The sequence below is a fragment of the Eurosta solidaginis genome, chromosome 3 (genome assembly GCF_040869045.1).
Source record: "Eurosta solidaginis isolate ZX-2024a chromosome 3, ASM4086904v1, whole genome shotgun sequence".
Taxonomy (NCBI): Eukaryota; Metazoa; Arthropoda; class Insecta; order Diptera; family Tephritidae; genus Eurosta; species Eurosta solidaginis.
In genome coordinates, this window is record NC_090321.1 from 84,977,872 (window position 1) to 84,997,408 (window position 19,537).

The following is a 19,537-nucleotide window of genomic DNA, read 5'->3' on the forward strand; positions in this document are numbered from 1 at the left end:
ATGGAAATTTTCATGCAGGAGCTTTTTTATGTAACTGTAAATCACATACTTTTTATCAAATCCCAAAGAAATTTATTTCGAATAGTTATATAACAAGGCCCTACCCCTCTCGAGTTTTTGAAAATTTTCGATAACGTTTTTGAGGCTGGACCCGTATCGTGTGTTACTATCCGTTACCAAACACGTTTTTTGAAATCACAATAGCTCAAGATGGTGAAACGGAGTGATAACATAGATGGTGATAGTGATATCGGGACAACTCATACTCATGATATCCATTATTGACTGCCATTTTCAAGAATAGGTTAACCGTTTCATATCTATCGATTGAGTGAAAATAGTTTTCGATCCGTGATCGTAAAACACGATAGCCCTAGGTTGCATAGAATATAATTTATGTAATTTACTAATATTTGCCACTGCCAATTGTAAGACTTTTTATAAAGTTTTATTTTGGGGCAGGGCAATAACACTTCGGATCTAATTTCCCAATAGATGCAAATAAAGCCCGGGCAGTTTAAGGAGCGATGGCCAATGACTGTGAGTTGTAATTCCATCAATTGTAGTTTCAAGTACTGAATCCGCTTTGTCCGAAATTAAAGACAAAACAGTGCGATTTCAAGGCATGGAACACAAAATTCCTTCTTATTTCACATTCAATAGTATAGTGAATCGGATCTGAATTCGCTGCCTTATTTTTATGAAAAAAAGTAAACAAATTTATGAAGCAATATAGTCGTACGAAAAGCAGCAGTCATATTTTAATATTTATTGATATACAAATATGTAATATATGATGCATTATGTATGAACGTATGTATATTTTGTAGTTTCTTTGCAAACTTTTATCTGTTCGCTTTTATGGAATGTCGATTAGGTAATTATCCTACTGAACCTTTTGCTCACTACTCAGCTGCCATGCGGCTGGTTAGCATTTGTACACGTTTCGCATTGCAACTCATGCACAGTACATGGCCATCTAATGGGTAACATCCACGACCCTCCACTTCAGATGATAACAACAGACCACAGTCTTCGCATTTATAACACTCAAAGTGAAAACTCCGATCTAATGCTACAACTCGTACTGTTTCTTCTTCCCCAAGTTCTGGCATTATTGGTTCCTTACAAACGCAGCAACGTGGTGCGAATTTTTTATGAAAATCAGATATGCAATAATTTTGATTCGTTGCATCTACAGTAAAGGGTACACCATCCAAGCTCTTTCCGCAAATAACGCAGGTAAAACATTGTGGATGATATGGCTTGCCAGTTGCACGAAGTATTCGCTCCAAGATAGGTTTCGTACATACGGAACATTTTTCTAAAGTTTGTACGTAATCGTATTCACAAAAAGGTTTTCCATCCAATGCATAAAATGGTTTACCTTGTAAATTAACTTGACATTCTGTGCAAGTGAAACATACGATGTGATAAATTTTTTCCATTGCAGTACATCCAGAGTTCTCTCCTAACACACGTTGGTTACATTTGAAACATGTTCCATAATTTTCCTCACCATTACCGGTATCAAGAGAATGTACCAAATAATCGGTCAATGCTTCAACTTCTATCTCTTGGCATGAACTTTTTGAGTTGCCTTTGCAACTACCAGTCTCTAAAGAGGGATAAGACGGTGTATTGCACCGACTAGTATTGTTGGATCCAATGGTGGAAATATTTCCAGCGCTACCATTTGTATTAAGATTTGATCTATTCACATATGATGCATAGTTTGAATAGATTCCATGCGCAGAAATATTACTAGGAGGACGGGGAGTTATTGGTTCATATATAGATTCATACGGCGACGATCCCTGTGTTGGACAATAACTATTGAATTCATTGCTATGGGACATATCAACGAACGCCTGTTGGGAATTATTTAAACCTTTAGTGCTAACCGCATTATCACACCCTCCTTCTGTTTCATTAGCTTTGCTATAAGAAGAATGGTAATAATTTTTCAAAAATACATCTGTTGCTCTCCTAAGCTCACTATATGATGAGCTAACTGGACTAGGAGGTGGTGGCGTTTCCTCATCATTGTTGCTGCTACAATATTCGAAAGTATTATCAATACTCCCCACTGATAACGGTGGTGATTCATATTGGCCTTTGCCATCGAAGAAGATATTAGAATAAATATCATTCCGAGTGGAAACTGCTGTAGAATTAGCCTTTTCCGTAAAAGATAGGCTGTTTTCAGCTCCTACTGAACCTTTTGTATCACTTCTATCCGCATTCGATCCAATCGAGTAGTTTGTATTTAAATTTTGTGAATTTTTTGGCCTTGAAGAGGTAAATACATTTAATTGGGTAGGTGTTGAACGTAGGTTTGCAGGGATTACGTTCGTTGGGTTTCCATCAACCGAATGCGGGGATGAAATACGATAGTCGTATTTTTCGTTATTTTTCCGCTCCTTTAGGATATGATCATTTTTCTCCAATTGTCGTTTGTGGTGAGCTAATGCTTCTAGCTTTTGTTCGAGTACTAGAGAATTATCTAAAGTAGCATTAGTATCTAAACTTCTATGTAGAGAGTATGTCGGATACTTTCGCTGGATTGTTGGTAGCCGGCTTGAATCATTCTGTTCATTTCCACAATCCGAAACAATCTCTGAGAAATCTTTTTTTTTCTTATACGGCTTTGGCGGCACTATTGGTGCTATCTTTTTTGGGCTTTTAACACAAGAGGTTACTATTTTATTTGGTTCATCATTTTCAGCACAGAATTCAGATTCCATTGTGTTTTTAGTCTCTATTTTTCATTTATTATAGGAATAACGATCGAAAACACAGGGTATGCTGATTGATCTTTCTCCTGAATTTCATTCCAATTGTAGATATTGTAGTTCGTAGAGTGGCTAAAATGAATTAACAAATCTTGAATACTTAAATCTAGAATTCGAACTTAAATAAAGTTGAATATAAATAGAAATGAATAAAACTGAAAATTAGGGTAAATATATTATAGAGGAGTTTTGGTTCAGCACCTTACTGCAAAAACCAAAAATGCATAAAAAGGCCGTCTGTAAAAAGGCTCATCCACAAAAACCCCTTCCTCAGTGTCCAATACTGAAACTGTTAGTAGAGGAAAGCTGAATTCCAGGAAGACCCGCGTGAATCTGGCACAAGTTCGATCTGGATACTGCATTAGTTTAAACTCTTACTTATCCACAATAAACCCTACATACGCAACGTACATATGTTTTACATGTTGTGTCTTCAGCTATCTTTCAAGTTATAATGTGAAACCAACGCATGTAACATCATCCATATCTCTGTCAATCAACTGCAAGTTTCCGTAGACTTCTGCTAGATGATATCGATGACAATTTCTGAGAGATCTCATTTGTTGGATGTGGCAAAGCGCTGCTACATGAAGAAAGCGAATCAATTTTCCCCGAATTCCCCTGAACAAATGTTGATTTATTAAATTCTCAGTGCTGCTCCTTGCACCTGGACAGTTCCTTCTTCATATGGCTGACTTCTTGGCGACAACAACTTCCTAAGTTGCGGGGAGGCGGAGCCTCTTCAATAAGATGTAAGACATGTCAACAGGTCCAGGTCTAGGTTTCTGGGTTTTCAGCAGAAACTGTTTGTTCAGCATCTCATGTCTCTCCTTTCTGGGAGTATTCTCGCTCTCTTGTTCCCAGCATGAAGCGGGTACAAAATATGGGCTTTCTGTGTTTGCCAAGATATATATTCAAGACCATGATACCCTTGGAAGTTTTTTGACCAAATTGTGGTTGCATAAGGTGTTGTTCTTGGCTAGCTCCTAACCAATCCAAATTTATGACCATGGGTTATTCTCGTCCTCGTAAAAAAACCTCATCCTCTTTCAACAGCGGCTTAGGGAGCTTAGAATATACCGGCGGCAAGTATGCCTGTCGTCAGAAGCAACTAAAATTTACAAATGATTCAAGGGTTTGTGTAGGCACAAACCTTTCAAGGGATTACCAGCGCAATTTATAGATTCTCCAATCCAATTGTCAATCTCACCTACACGAAGCGAATCCTGTTTCTTTAGCAGGCGAGACTCTGGAGATCCCAAATTCCTCATGGATGGCCTATAGTGCTCAATAGGGCCATATCAAATCGTTCGCGAGATGATCGTGTGTGGTGGTTCCTACCACAACGGACCCTCCAGCGGGTTAGGGGGAGAACAACAACAACAATCAGAACGGACCAGATTTATATCTATTTGGCAAGGACCATCAACATCGGTAACACTCCCCTAAACCTTCGGAGGGTGTTTTTATGGCTACAACATTCCTCTTCCCGCTGGCCCTGTCTAACATTTCCCTTCACTCCTGCCACCTACACACGTGTAAGAGTGGTCAACCAACACCTGGACCCGCAAGGGTTGTTCTGCTACTAAGCACTGAGACACCTCTGTCCATATTTTTGCACGATGTTTTGCAGGTATGAACTAAAGTATAGAACTAGGCACATATTTAACAATGTGGACTACGGGCAGGCGGTCATGAGTCTTCATCCTTTGTAATTTGTTGGCAGACGTGATAGACTTCAACTCAACTAAGGATATGTAACTCCTACCATGACCGTGACTAAATAATAAAAAATGTTCATATGAGCATGTACGTTTGACATTAATGATAACACAACCATTTTTAGTTAAGAGAGTCGTTACCTTTTTGATTAAATGCAAAATATTTTATTTTCTATTTTATAAAATTGTATGTATTGCACGATAAAAAAAGACAACAAAGGTGGTAACTCTTTGACAGTTCACGTGCTTTCATGACTTTTTATCAGGCATTGCCAGGTCAGCAGTTTCGGTAATCTTTCACAACACAATTCTGCAAGAACACTTGCAGGTAGATCCCTGCTAAACAGAGCTGACGTAAACTCCAACCCATTAACAGAATTCTTGACAACACTAATCCACTCGCATACATTTTTCTTTTATTCGTATGGAAATCATGATGTGTATGTGTATGCATACACGTATACACAATGTTTACATCAGGTTTGTCATGTCGCTTCAAAAGGGCCCATTACTGATTCTAATAGCTGAATTCAGTAAGCCGTCTCTAGTCACTATTAGAGACTATTTGGGGTGAAAATCACTTTTGAGACAATTTGCCATTCTGTAAGCTGTCTCGCGTCTCCAGCCTCACAAAAGCAATCACTAATTTGTGAGCTGGGCCGCGGCAGATCACAAACGTGAAAATTTCAGAAAAAGTATGAAAATTATTTGCGAAAAACGCTTTAAATATATTTTTTTTATTCCTCAAATTAAAATAAGCATAGAAAAAATTAAAAAACAGAAAATACTTAAAAAAACATCGAACTCTATGTGGCGCCGCTGAGATTCGAACATACACACTTTGCGTTTTTCTATAAAATTTGTGAACGGCGTCTTAGCGAGCTCAGCCAAAACACCACTCAAGATTGCGTTGACAAAATGCAATGCTATATTATTTGTTCAATGTATGAGTAAATTGTCATTTTGGTGAATTTCGTTGATATGGTGAATTGTTTTTGTGACTTTCGTTTACTGAATACCGAAATCATCTCAAGTCACAAAAATTGTCTCTAACGGGCCGATTCTGAGCGTTACCGGTAAAATAGTCCCCAGAACATTATGTAACCGAAAATCGTTTCCAGTTCTTTTATTCGCGATTCTGGCCAAAGTGGTAACGCTGTCATCATCGAAAAACTCACCAATGTCTGTGGTGAAATTTAAAAGTTGGTTTTCTTCGCTTTATCCATGGCGGAACGATACAAAGTGGCAGCATGCGACAGCTGAATATAAACTTTTTTATTTGATTTGATACATCAACTTCCGGCGCAGTTCGATTTTGACATTCGTCCATCGAATTTACAAAAACAAAGTACATGGAATTTTTATTTATGTTTGTAGGTATGTCACCATGCAGCCACCTTGTATGGTTCCGCCATGGCTTTACCGAAAATGTGTCACTCGTAGATACGAGGTAAACAAATAAACGAAACGATGTGTATATATATATTATATTGTAATTTATTCTGTGAAAGTACATAATGTAAACAAATATATAATATATAGCAAGAGGCAACACTATTTTACTATTATCTTTACTTATTTCCGCTTACAATTCTTTATTTTTCAGTTTTGCCTGTTTCTAAACAACAGCTGTTGTTTGGTTATTTCGATGTAACCACCTACTTTTGTGGGTAAAAAATTATCCGGCTACTTTCGCGGATAGAATACCAAAAAGTTTCCACATGATTTCGTTACCGTGGTAAAGAATGTTGTTACCACACTAGAATCGGGGCGTAAAGGAAAATCTCAAATTTAGAGACTTGAGATGAGACTGAATTACAGAATTCAGCCGTTAGCATAGACTTGAATTAAATTGAGAACTGTCACTTACAGTTCTGTTAAATGAACATTGCTGTTACTAATTACTCAAAACTTAGCATCACTTAAGGCTCCATTACTGATACTTAAAGTCGGAGTCATTGGTGCCGTATGTCGTATCGCTGTATCCGTATCCCTAACGTAATCAGCTGTTTATCGTTACGACGGTAAACCAACACCCAATTGGTTGGCTACGATACGGTTACGAACTTAGCGGCACCAATAATCGATTGCATTGATTCTCATAAGGTTGGTCGAATCAGCTGTTATAAGGTTACCGATACGGTTACCGATAAAGCACCAATGTCTCCAGCTTAACATAGACTTGACTTGGCTTGCGAACTGTCACTTACAGTTCTGTTAAATGAACTTTGCATGTTACTGATTACTCAAAACTTAACTTGACATAGAAGTCTGTTGAATTTTGATTTTCCATGTAAGTTCCAAGTGCGTTTACATTTTGAGATGCCATTTGTTTGTTTCTATTTCATATTGACATTTTGTCATACAAATTGACATTTATTGATTGTGATGCCAGATTGCATGCGCTAAGTGGAGTATAATCGTGGCTAGGTTGCCAAGTCGAGATGTCGCCATTAGGGTGGGCTAGGGGTGACTCTAGAATGTTTGTACGATAGGGGTATCAAACGAAAGGTGTTACTGAGCATTTTAAAAGGGAGTGGGCATTAGGTCAATAGGTGGACGCCTTTTCGAAATATCGCCATTAGGGTGGGCCAGGGGTGACTCTAGAATGTATTTGTACGATATGGGTATCAAATGAAAGGTGGTAATGAGTATTTTAAAAGGGAGTAATCCTTAGTTCTATAGGTGGAAGCCTTTTCGAGATATCGCCATAAAGGTGGACCAAGGGTGACTCTAGAATGTTTGTACGATATGGGTATCAAACGAAAGGTGTTACTGAGCATTTTAAGAGGAAGTGGGCATTAGGTCTATAGGTGGACGCCTTTTCGAGATATCGCCATTAGGGTGGGCCAGGGGTGACTCTAGAATGTGTTTGTACGATATGGGTATCAAACGAAAGGTGTTACTGAGCATTTTAAGAGGGAGTGGGCATTAGGTCTATAGGTGGACGCCTTTTCGAGCTATCGCCATTAGGGTGGGCCAGGGTGACTCTAGAATGTGTTTGTACGATATGGGTATCAAATGAAAGGTGGTAATGAGTATTTTAAAAGGGAGTAATCCTTAGTTCTATAGGTGGACGCCCTTTCGAGATATCGCCATAAAGGTGGACCAAGGGTGACCTAGAATGTTTGTACGATATGGGTATCAAACGAAAGCTGTTAATGAGCATTTTAAGAGGGAGTTGGCATTAGGTCTATAGGTGGACGCCTTTTCGAGATATCGCCATTAGGGTGGGCCAGGGTGACTCTAGAATGTGTTTGTACGATATGGGTATCAAATGAAAGGTGGTAATGAGTATTTTAAAAGGGAGTAATCCTTAGTTCTATAGGTGGACGCCCTTTCGGGATATCGTCATAAAGGTGGACCAAGGGTGACTCTAGAATGTTTGTACGATATGGGTATCAAACGAAAGGTGTTACTGAGCATTTTAAGAGGGAGTGGGCATTAGGTCTATAGGTGGACGCCTTTTCGAGATATCGCCATTAGGGTGGGCCAGGGGTGACTCTAGAATGTTTGTACGATATGGGTATCAAACGAAAGGTGTTACTGAGCATTTTAGGAGAGAGTGGGCATTAGGTCTATAGGTGGACGCCTTTTCGAGATATCGCTATTAGGGTGGGCCAGGGTGACTCTAGAATGTGTTTGTAGGATATGGATATCAAATTAAAGGTATTAATGAGGGTTTTAAAAGCGAGTGGCCCTTAGATGTATGTGTGAAGGCGTTTTCGCGATATCGACCAAAATGTGGACCAGGTTTTCTAGAAAATCATCTGTCGGGTACTGCTAATTTATTTATATATGCAATACCACTAACAGTATTCCTGCCAAGATTCCAAACGCTGTTGATTTCACCTTGTAGAACTTTTTCATTTTCTTCTACTTAATATGGTAGGTGTCACACCCATTTTACAAAGTTTTTTCCAAAGTTATATTTTGCGTCAATAAACCAATCCAATTACCATGTTTCATCCCTTTTTTCGTATTTGGTATAGAATTATGGCATTTTTTTTCATTTTTCGTAATTTTCGATATCGAAAAAGTGGGCGTGGTCATGGTCGGATTTCGGCCATTTTTTACACCAATACAAAGTGAGTTCAGATAAGTACGTGGACTAAGTTTTTGCTCAAGTTATTGTGTTAACGGCCGAGCGGAAGGCCAGACGGTGGACTGTGTATAAAAACTGGGCGTGACTTCCACCGATTTCGCCCATTTTCACAGAAAACAGTAACCGTCATAGAATCTATGCCCCTACCAAATTTAAGAAGGATTGGTAAATTTTTGTTCGACTTATGGCATTAAAATTATTCTAGACAAACTAAATGAAAATGGGCGGAGCCAGGCCCATTTTGAAATTTTTTTTTATTTTTGTATTTTGTTGCATCATATTATTACTGGAGTTGAATTTTGACTTAATTTACTTATATACAGTAAAGATATTAAAGATTTTGTTAAAATTTGAAGTTAAAAATTTTTTTTTTTAAAAAGTGGGCGTGTTCTTCATCCAATCTTGCTAATTTTTATTTAGCACATATATAGTAATAGTAGTAACGTTCCTGCGAAATTTCATCATGATATCTTCAACGACTGCCAAATTACAGCTTGCAAAACTTTTAAATTTCCTTCTTGTAAAAGTGGGCGGTGCCACGCCCATTGTCCAAAATCTTACTAATTTTCTATTCTGCGTCATAACGTCAACCCATCTACCAAGTTTCATAGCTTTATCCGCCTTTGGCAATGAATTATCGCATTTTTTCGGTTTTTCGAAATTTTTGATATCGAAAAAATGGGCGTGGTTATAGTCCGATATCGTTCATTTTAAATAGCGATCTGAGATGAGTGCCCAGGAATCTACATACCAAATTTCATCAAGATACCTCAAAATTTACTCAAGTTATCGTGTTAACGGACAGACGCACGGACGGATGGACGGACATGGCTCAATCAATTTTTTTTCGATACTGATGATTTTGATATATGGAAGTCTATATCTATCTCGATTCCTTCATACCTGTACAACCAACCGTTATCCAATCAAAGTTAATATACTCTGTGAGCTCTGCTCAACTGAGTATAAAAACCATTGTAAAGCTCGCTAATTAAATACATATGATCATATTGATATAATAGTAACAGCGGAAGTATTAAAAAACAAATAGTGTAAAAATCCGAACAAATGTTACTAAGCTTTCAAAAGCGCGCCTAAAAATCATATCCACACCATTAGGAATAAACTACATACATAGTGTATGTGCCTACATGGTGATCAAAAGGAATATAAACAAAAAGGCAACTCTTAGAGACCAATTGTACAGCGAACAACGGGACATTCATATGGCTTAGCAGCTAATGGCTTGCACTGATATGAATGTTGGTGATTCGAGTTCAACGCTCAGCTCCCGAAAAGCTAGCTGATGAAGAAGTGAAATTCAGAAACATGTCCTAGTAACCATCGCCGTTTGTAAACTTACAATTTTTCTCTAATATCAATTACAAAAACCAGTGTATAAAGCAATATGAGCAAAGCTCGCTAATTAAATACATATGATAATATTGATATAATAGTAACAGCGGAAGTATTAAAAAACAAATACTGTAAAAATCCGAACAAATGTTACTAAGCTTTCAAAAGCGCGCCTAAAAATCATATCCACACCATTAGGAATAAACTACATACAGAGTGTATGTGCCTACATGGTGATCAAAAGGAATATAAACAAAAAGGCAACTCTTAGAGACCAATTGTACAGCGAACAACGGGACATTCATATGGCTTAGCAGCTAAAGGCTTGCACTGATATGAATGTTGGAGATTCGAGTTCAACGCTCAGCTCCCGAAAAGCTAGCTGTTGAAGAAGTGAAATTCAGAAACATGTCCTAGTAACCATCGCCGTTTGTAAACTTACAATTTTTCTCTAATATCAATTACAAAAACCATTGTATAAAGCAATATGAGCAAAGCTCGCTAATTAAATACATATGATTATAAATTGAAAAGATAGAAACTAAAGTGGACAAAAAATTAATATAAATTTAATAAAATATGACAACGGATACGATGAAGATTCATTACACATATACATAACTGTGTTAAAATCAAGTGCAAATAACGGAACATGTAAAGGGGTAGAGATTACCTCATATATAATTTACAATAATACATATAACACTACTGAGGACAAATAACGGGATGGAAAGCATCTTCATATTTTAATGTACAGTCATGTACTCATGACGAGTGAATATAAATTCTTTAAAATATTACAATAAATATAAAGACTAATTGAAATTATGTGAAAGATTATAACTTAAATATAAATTGTGACAAAATACATATAACTCCACATAGTAATACATATACTTATAGACATATGTACATATAATAAGATTTTGCATAAAATTGGAGCAAAAAGTATGCAAGAAACGGAACATGTAATGGGGTAGAGATTACCTCATATACAATTTACAAAGATACATACAAAACCACCGAGGACATATAACAGAATAGAAAACATCTTTATTTTTAATGTACAGTCATGTACACATGACGAGTAAATATAAAGTCTTTAAAATAAAACGCTAAATATGAAGACAAATTGAAATTATGTGAAAGATTATACAAAAATTATCAGAAGTTTATGATATAACGGAGTTATAAATCTGTAAAATGGAAATTATTGGAATGATTATTAATTTATGAAAGTATGACACCTTATATGACGTATATACATTTACAAAAATAAGTTTAAGTAAATATTGGCAAAAAAGCATAAAATAATAAATATAACTAGCGCTTTACAGTGTAAATATTAGTAAATAAGCATAGCAGAACAATTATAATAAGCGCATTATAATACCTTATCTAACCTGTTTTCAATTTTACAATTAAACAAATTTCTACGATTGGAGCTACAACGTTACAATTAAAAAATGAATAATCCACATAAAGAAAACAAGTCACCACTGGAAATTACCCAAAAAGCTGATCTATTTAACAAATAACATGACACAAGATGACTATTTTAATATTATTACAATGTGAGGATGCCTGAAGCCTCCGGCTTGGGCATGATGGGGGTATCACTTGCTGGATGGGAGTGAAATTATGATACATACATAAAAATATAATTCGCGATGAATTGCAAATTATGAAAAAGCACATGGCAAATAGGCCATATATTTAGCAATTATAAGGAGAAAAATTGTGCTACGGGTTTTTACTTTGTGACATATGTTAGCTGCATATGCACGTCTAAATGTTGCAAGTATATTACCCTTATACGTTTGTTAACCTGGCGATTTAAGAGGCAATTTAAAGGTCCTCTTGCCATTTATTGGAATTTAAAGATTCAATTCCCAAAACTGGAAAAAAAAAATCTGTCAATTGATGCCTCAAAAGACTGACAGCTGTCTAGCAGGGATAGCATATGATATTGGTGCTAAATCTACCACAAAATCCAATGGGTGCACTGCTGATCACATTGAGTGGTAACATGCTAAACGCATCGATGAGTATTTTTCATCCACTCAATGGCTGGGATTCTACGTTAAAGCACAGAGCAAAAATGTATATTTGTTGCGTTACATTCACTCAACGTGATTATTCGGCTGTCTGACAGAATAAGATTTTATTTAGATATTTCTTCGAATGAAAATGTATTTATTTATTTATTTTATTTATTAACATATAAATGTTTATCCTTACACAACAATTTAAAACAAAATTATCTTAAAGTGCCAGTCACGTGTTATACAATATAACTTCTTAGGTGTAATTAATTAAACAGAAAGAAAGGATGAAATACTGGCAGAAGTAGAGAGAAGGAAAGTGAAATATACCAATAATAATTAAGATTTACATATTAGAGAAAATAGATATATATAGATTGTAAAAGAATACACTTTTATTTAAAAACATAATGAAAAATTTAAAAGCTTCATTACGCATGGTCAAAAAAAATAGGTTTGATACAAAAAAGTGCTATATTTCATACTTTTTCACAAAACGGCCTCTTCTATTTTTCCACTTTTTGTCATCTTTCGTATTGTATGGGAGTTTTCAAAATAAGCGGTCACTACATAGAGAACCTGGCGTTGCTATATTATGAGGATAAGTATTTAATTTGGCAGTTGGCCCAACTCACCGTTCATAGAGAAATTTTCTATCACTCAACTGACGGAAATATGTTAGCAAGGTATCAATAAAAGTTTGTTTCGCTGAAAGCGCCCGATGCTGCTAAAATCCTTTAATTCTTCGGGAATATAATGGATTGCCTTCAACAATGAAATTAGACGCATAAAGAAGCACCTACTTAGGAATATAAAGCAACACTATAAATAAGTTTTTAGGCAAACCTGATCGGCAGACAAGATTAAAATGATATAAAGGGCAGGAAGGGCGGGATGACCTAGAAGGTTTAATGTAGTCATATAAATCGTTCCCGAGATGGTCGGGCTAGTACCTTAATGGTGCTTTGTTACCGGAGCGTACCGGATCTATATCCGGCAAAGGACCATCACCTTATTTCCTTTTGTGCGATACTTTATTTCCTTTTCCTGAGAGGAAATGAAAAAGTTTTAGACAACGGAACTCAATGGCTGAATCTTCAGGATACTGTTGACGTCTATGAGACGACTGACGATCTGGAACAATATAATGAAGTTGCGGATGAGTGTCTGGGAGGTTTGTAATACGAAAACTCGGGACTGACGGTATATGATCCCAATATTTTTCTATTTAAACCAAGTGTTGAAGTAGGCTCATTGAGCAAAAAAGAGGTGGATGGTGTAAAAATATACAGCGGCAGAGGTTTTAACAGCAACGATGCTCTAACAAATCAAGGGGAGCGTGCTTTCCGCAAGGTCATTGAATCCGCCGGAAGAATTACCGAAATTCGGCCCCATTTCCCGGCGGAGGCCGCAAATCTAGCGAGAGAACGTGACCTTATAAGACAGCTCGATCCCGGCAACCCCCAAATAAGGGATACAAACCAACGCATCAGATTGGTTGTGGATGTACACAAGCGGGCGAAATGGGAGGAACATCTAAGTAGTTGTAACCTCTCTGCCGGTGTGGGTAAGCTTTGGTCCACCGTGAAGTCCCTATCGAATCCGTCCAAACACAATGACAAAATTTCCATCGCCTTTGGCGATAAAGTGTTGTGGAATGCGAAAAGTATGCGAGCGCTTTCTGCCGACAATATATAATGCATTCTCCGGTTGACAAAGTTAGACGGCGGGCCACCTGACGCGCACATAAACATAAATTCAGCGCGTCCCCAATTACCATCACCGCCAAAGAGGTTGAGGATGCCATCGGTCGTGCTAAACCATCTAAAGCAGTGGGCCTAGACGGCATAGCCATGCCGATGCTTAAAAGCCTAGAGAAGAGGGTTTCAAATATCTAGCACTTGTCTTCAACATGTCTCTTTCCACCTTTGTCATTGCCGAAAAATGGAAAATGGCCAAGGTGGTCCCGCCACTAAAGCCTGGGGAACTAGCCAACATAGGAGATTCATTCATTTTGCTCCCATATTTCAAAGCAAATTTGCAACTAGCCTGTCATCAGCATGGCTTTAGAAAACTTCATAGCAACACCACCGCGCTAAATGCCATTAGCACCCAGATAAATTGCGGTTTAAACTGAAACCCCCACCATAGAACAGTACTCGTTGCGCTAGACCTATCAAAACCTTTTGATACAGTCAACCATGGCACGTTACTGCAGGACCTGGAAGGGTCTGCCCTTCCCTCAAGTCTTAAAAGGTGGACCGCAAATTATCTGGGTGGCCGGCAGGCATCGATACAATTTGGAAACGCAACATCAAAACCAATAAGAATTAAACAAGGGTGGTGTCCTATCCCCACTTTTGTTTAATGTCTACATATCAAAGCTACCTTCGCCACCAGAAGGAGTTAATATCGTTTCCTACGCCGATGGCTGCACAATAACGACTAAAGGCCCAGGCCCACAGATCGATGAGCTTTGCAACGAAATAAACGGCTACCTCCCTGATCTCTCCAGTTTCTTCCCCTCGCGAAACCTGACATTGTCACCGAATAAATCATCGGCGACCTTTTTTACAACATGGACGTCCCAAATGTCGACCATTTTGAACATCCACGTCGATGGCACTACGCTACCGACTGTCTTACACCCCAATATCTTGGGTGTGACGTTTGATCAGGATCTACATTTTGGTGAGCATGCAGCCGCAGTTGTACCGAAAATCCAGAGCCGTAATAAAATTATCAAATCTCTTGCTGGCAGTACCTGGGGAAAAGTTAAGAAACGCTTATTACCACTTATAAAGCAGTTGGCCAGGCGATTGGATGCTACGCGTTCCCGATATGGTCGCCAAGCCTAAAGAGTACCCATTGGAAGAAGCTACAGGTCTGCCAAAATACTGCTCTCAGAAACGCGACGGGTTGTCTTCTTATGTCCCCAGAACACCATCTTCATAATGAGGCGAGAATACTCCCCATTAGGGAGAGAAATGTAATGCTAACCAAACAGTTCCTGTTGAATACCCAGGTTGAATACCCAGAAATCTGGGCATCCCAACAGACATCTAAATGATGAGCCAACACCGCCCACGGGCTTAAGGAGTCATCTCCGTACGCATTATGAGGAAATACGGCACCTGAGAACGCATCCGTACGAAGCCAAAAACAAGCAGGCCCTCAGTGAACTCCGCAAACAGGCCTTGGACCTCTCCCCCAGCGGGTTAGGGGATCAGAATATACCCGCGGTAGGTATGCCTGTCGTAGGAGGCGACTAAAATACCAGATTCAAGGGGCTGTGTAGGCCAACCCTTCAGGTTGCCAGCGTATAGCTTCTCCAAACCCAATTGTCAACCTCACCTAGCCGCGGCGAATCCTGTTTCACTAACAGACGAGGCTCTGGCGACCCCAAGCTCCTCATGGAACCTGGGGGTGAGGAGGAAGGGAATGACCTGAAGGTTTAATGTGGCTACATAAATCGTTCCCGAGATGGTCGGGCTAGCACCTTAATGGTGCTGTGGTACCGGAGCGTACCGGATCTGTATGAGGCAAAGGACCATCACATCGATAACACTGCCCAAAGCCTTCGGGGAGCAACCTTATCGCTACAACAACAACAGCTGTTGTTGTTGTTGTTGTTGTAGCAATGCTCGCCCACCTAATAGCCGCGATCAATCACAAATTGCCATCAATATCCTCTAACGGGAGTCCAAGGAAACTTGCCGTTTCAACAGGGGTGGACCATAAGGAAAGGGGTGTTAGAGGCGTTCCACATTACAATTGAAGAGATGGTTGGTGTCATGTGGGGACACATTGCAAGCGGGGCATACATTTTGTATGTCGGGGTTGATTCTGGATAGGTAAGAGTTTAACCTGTTACAGTATCCAGAACGAAGTTGAGCAAGAATGACACGCGTTTCCCTGGGGAGTATGCGTTCCTCTTCCGCGAGTTTTGGATAATTTTCGTTAAGTACTGGATTCACCGGGCAATTCCCGGCATAAAGGTCCGACGCCTGTTTATGGAGGTCACCAAGGACCTGCTTGTGTTTTTTCACTTCATACGGCTGGGTTCTCAGGTGCCGTATTTCCTCAAAATGCTTACGGAGATGACTCCTTAAGCCCCTAGGCGGTGCTGGTTCATTAATCAGATGTCTGTTGGGATGCCCAGGTTTCTGGGTATTCAACAGGAACTGTTTGGTCAGCATCTCATTTCTCTCCCTGATGGGGAGTATTCTCGCCTCATTATGCAGATGGTGTTCTGGGGACATAAGAAGACAGCCCGTGGCGATTCTGAGAGCAGTATTTTGGCAGACCTGTAGTTTCTTCCAGTGGGTGATTTTTAGGCTTGGCGACCATATGGGCGACCAGATGGGTGACAACAACAGCCTCGGACCTCTATGTCAGGAATTGCCCGGTGAATCCTGTACTCAAAGAAAAGTACCCTAAACTTGCAGAAGAGGAACGCACACTCCCTAGGGAAACGCGTGTCACTATAGCTCAACTTCGATCTGGATACTGTAACAGGTTAAACTCTTACCTATCCAGAATCAACCCCGACATACAAAACATATGTCCTGCTTGTAACGTCTCCCCACATGACACCAATCATCTCTTGGACTGTATTGTGGAACCAACGCCTCTAACACCTCTCTCATTATGGTCCACTCCTGTTGAAACAGCAAGTTTCCTTGGACCCCCGTTAGAGGATATTGATGACAATTTGTGATAGGCCGCACCTATTGGATAGGGCGAAGCCCTGCTACAACAACAACAACAACAAATCAGAGCTTATAGATTTACCTGATTGCAAAAAAAAACTTTGGCTTTTTAGAAAACTCTGTTTAACCTCTGTCTAACCCTCTAACTCTCTTATTTCTTCACACCAAGGCATTTACTAGTTTACCTTAGTCGGCTCACTAAATTTTCACATCCCTGTTTTTGGAAATGTTCCAATACAAATTAATAAAGAATTATTATTAAAGTTGTATAATTATCAATGTATTTTATTAAATGGAAATTTTTTAAAACATGAACTTCAATATTGAAGATTGAAAATTTAACACCAAGAATCCATAACAAAAATTCAAGTGGAAACTATATAAAGTACATAACAACAATTAACTCTTTTAACATGATAAATTAAAACAACAACCCTTCACTGCTGTTGTTGTTGTAGCGATAAGGACACTGCCCGAAAGCCTTGGGGAGTGTTATCGATGTTGATGGTCCTTTGCCGGATGTAGTTCCGGTACGTTCGGGTACCACGCCCGATCATCTCTGGAACGATTTGTTATGACCACATGCGACCTCCACAAAGAGGTGTCGGATCTCTATGCCAGGAATTGCCTGGGGAATCCTGTACTCAAAGAACAATATCCAAAACTTGCAGATGAGGAACGCACACTCTCTAGGGAAACGCGCATCACTCTAGCTTAACTTCGATCTGGATATCGTAACACACCAACCATCTCTTCAACTGTATTGTGGAACCAACTCCTCGAACACCCCTCTCATTATGGTCCTTGGACTCCCGTTAGAGGATATTGATGACAATTTGTGATCGGTCGCACCTATTGGATGGGGCGAAGCACTGCTACAACAACCACATGCGACCTTCTAGGGTATCCAGCCCTACCACCATCCAACCCTCTATATCCTTAAGATGTTCGGGGTCGCCAGAGCCTCGCCTGTTAATGAAACAGGATTCGCTATGGATAGGTGAGGTTGACAATCTTGAATCTATTTGTCGCCTCTTACGACAGGCATACCTACCGCTGGTATATTCTAACCCCCTAATCCACTGGGGGTTAAATTGGTTCTAATGAATATTTCCACATCCTCTCATTCTTCCGTAAATCTTCCAGCTTTTCCTCTCACTCATCCCGCTCTTGCTCCTATCCAAGTCTATCTCCCGACATTACCCTTAGTTCTGGCCTTATTCTTAATCCTTTTGTTAACTTTTTTTTACTACTTTGTCTCAAACCATTACCCTTATTCATCACATGGCTGGTTTTATTGCGTCATGGACCAACATAAATAAGGGTGTAAACATATTTAACATGTGACACACTGACAAAAGTATGACCGTCTGAGGTAAATCCTTTTCCGACATATGCAGCAGAACCACAGCCTGGGACCGGGGTAAGGTTCCATACCTTCCCTAAGAAGGAGGGTATGGAGCAGCCCAGATGCAGGGAGCTGCTCTGAGGATAACAATTTGTGGGAGGGACCCAACAAATTAAATGGGGTTACACAACAACAACATAAACGACTAACGAGATTATGCTGACAATAATAGAATGGTCAAAAAGACCAAAAAAATGGACATTGATGCCTATGAATCTTATTTTTATTATGGAAGTCGAAAAAATTTTTGGAAAACATGTTTACAACAAAACGTACGAAATGTAGTGTATAATGCGTTATATAGGGTTGAAATGTCTTCTTAATAGTTTTTAGTTTACTGTAGTAACAAAAATATTAACTTACCTGGTAAAGTAATATGTGTACAGTGTAAATGGGCACCACATCCACTACAAGGCACATTTGAGGGTAATATTTGGGGATCAGCAGTACCATATGGTGGATGCTGTTCGCTTCCTTCGTTATTCCCTTCGAAGAATTCATACTCTTCCATCCAATTTATTGGAAAGTAATCATCCGCAACCTTGTCTGCATCACAAATTGTTTCTGGTTCAACAATAAATGGCTTATTTTGGATTTCACGCAATTTACGTTTCGCCTTTCTAATCTCTTGATATTTATAAGCTTTCAAGCGGCGATACCCCATAAAATCAACCTGCTGTTCCATTTTTGTACTATATAAAATAAGCGGATGTTTGGAATACTTTTCCTGTGCAAGCTTCCAATCACGTTGCCGTACACTAAGGGTGTCTCCATCAAGAACTTTCACATATCCGTTTGAGCTACAGAAGCGAACGCAATAATTTTTAAAGCTGTTTAGTATCGAATTTATTGACCTTCGAAACGGTATCATATTAAAAAATAATTTTTTTTAGGCTTAAGTTACTCCCGCGCCATTTATTGGTTGACTGAAATTAAAAACACTAGTTTTTAAGAAGACTAGTTTTTACATAAAATTGCAATGTTTATTAACAAACATAAAGGATCTCAATCATAAGCAAAATCAGCTGTGAAGTGTATCTGTCAGACATTCGATATAAATCACATTAGACTGCTGTAAAGGTAAGCGCACAATACGCTGCGCGACACGTAAAGACAGCGGCGCTTCACAGTTCGACAATTTTTGTTAATTCACATTAATAAGGCGTCCCGTTCTAGTCGTTCAGTCAGAGTGGTCGTGCGGGTCATCCTCGGCTCAACTTTTGTCGGGCTTTTTTGGTTGAGCCGAAAATTTAATAGGCCTCAAGGTTGGCTTAGTGCTTCCTTCTGGCGTTTCGGCGGAGTTGGGAGATGCAGTGCAGTGCTTCACATGGCAACAGGCCATATACTGGAAATTCTCTGAATTATAACGGAACAAATTACGGATTATAATTTTAT

At 39.0% G+C, this 19,537-nt stretch overlaps 1 protein-coding gene across 3 annotated transcripts in view; it reads right to left on the reverse strand.

Moving 5' to 3' along the window:
* The window catches only part of LOC137244083 (nitric oxide-associated protein 1), a 111,329-nt gene extending 92,167 nt beyond the window's left edge, over window positions 1-19,162 (reverse strand). The window contains exons 1-2 of one of the 3 annotated variants that reach the window (XM_067772613.1): window positions 18,506-18,636; window positions 720-2,867 (exon numbers count right to left, since the gene is read on the reverse strand). In XM_067772613.1, the coding sequence (XP_067628714.1) occupies window positions 906-2,747 (1,842 nt within the window). In that variant the 5' untranslated portion in view covers window positions 2,748-2,867; window positions 18,506-18,636 and the 3' untranslated portion in view covers window positions 720-905. Of the gene's footprint in view, window positions 1-719; window positions 2,868-4,657; window positions 4,869-18,505 lie in introns of those variants that run through there. The other 2 variants (XM_067772612.1, XM_067772611.1) reach the window with 2 other exon arrangements.
* Window positions 19,163-19,537: the final 375 nt, after the last annotated feature.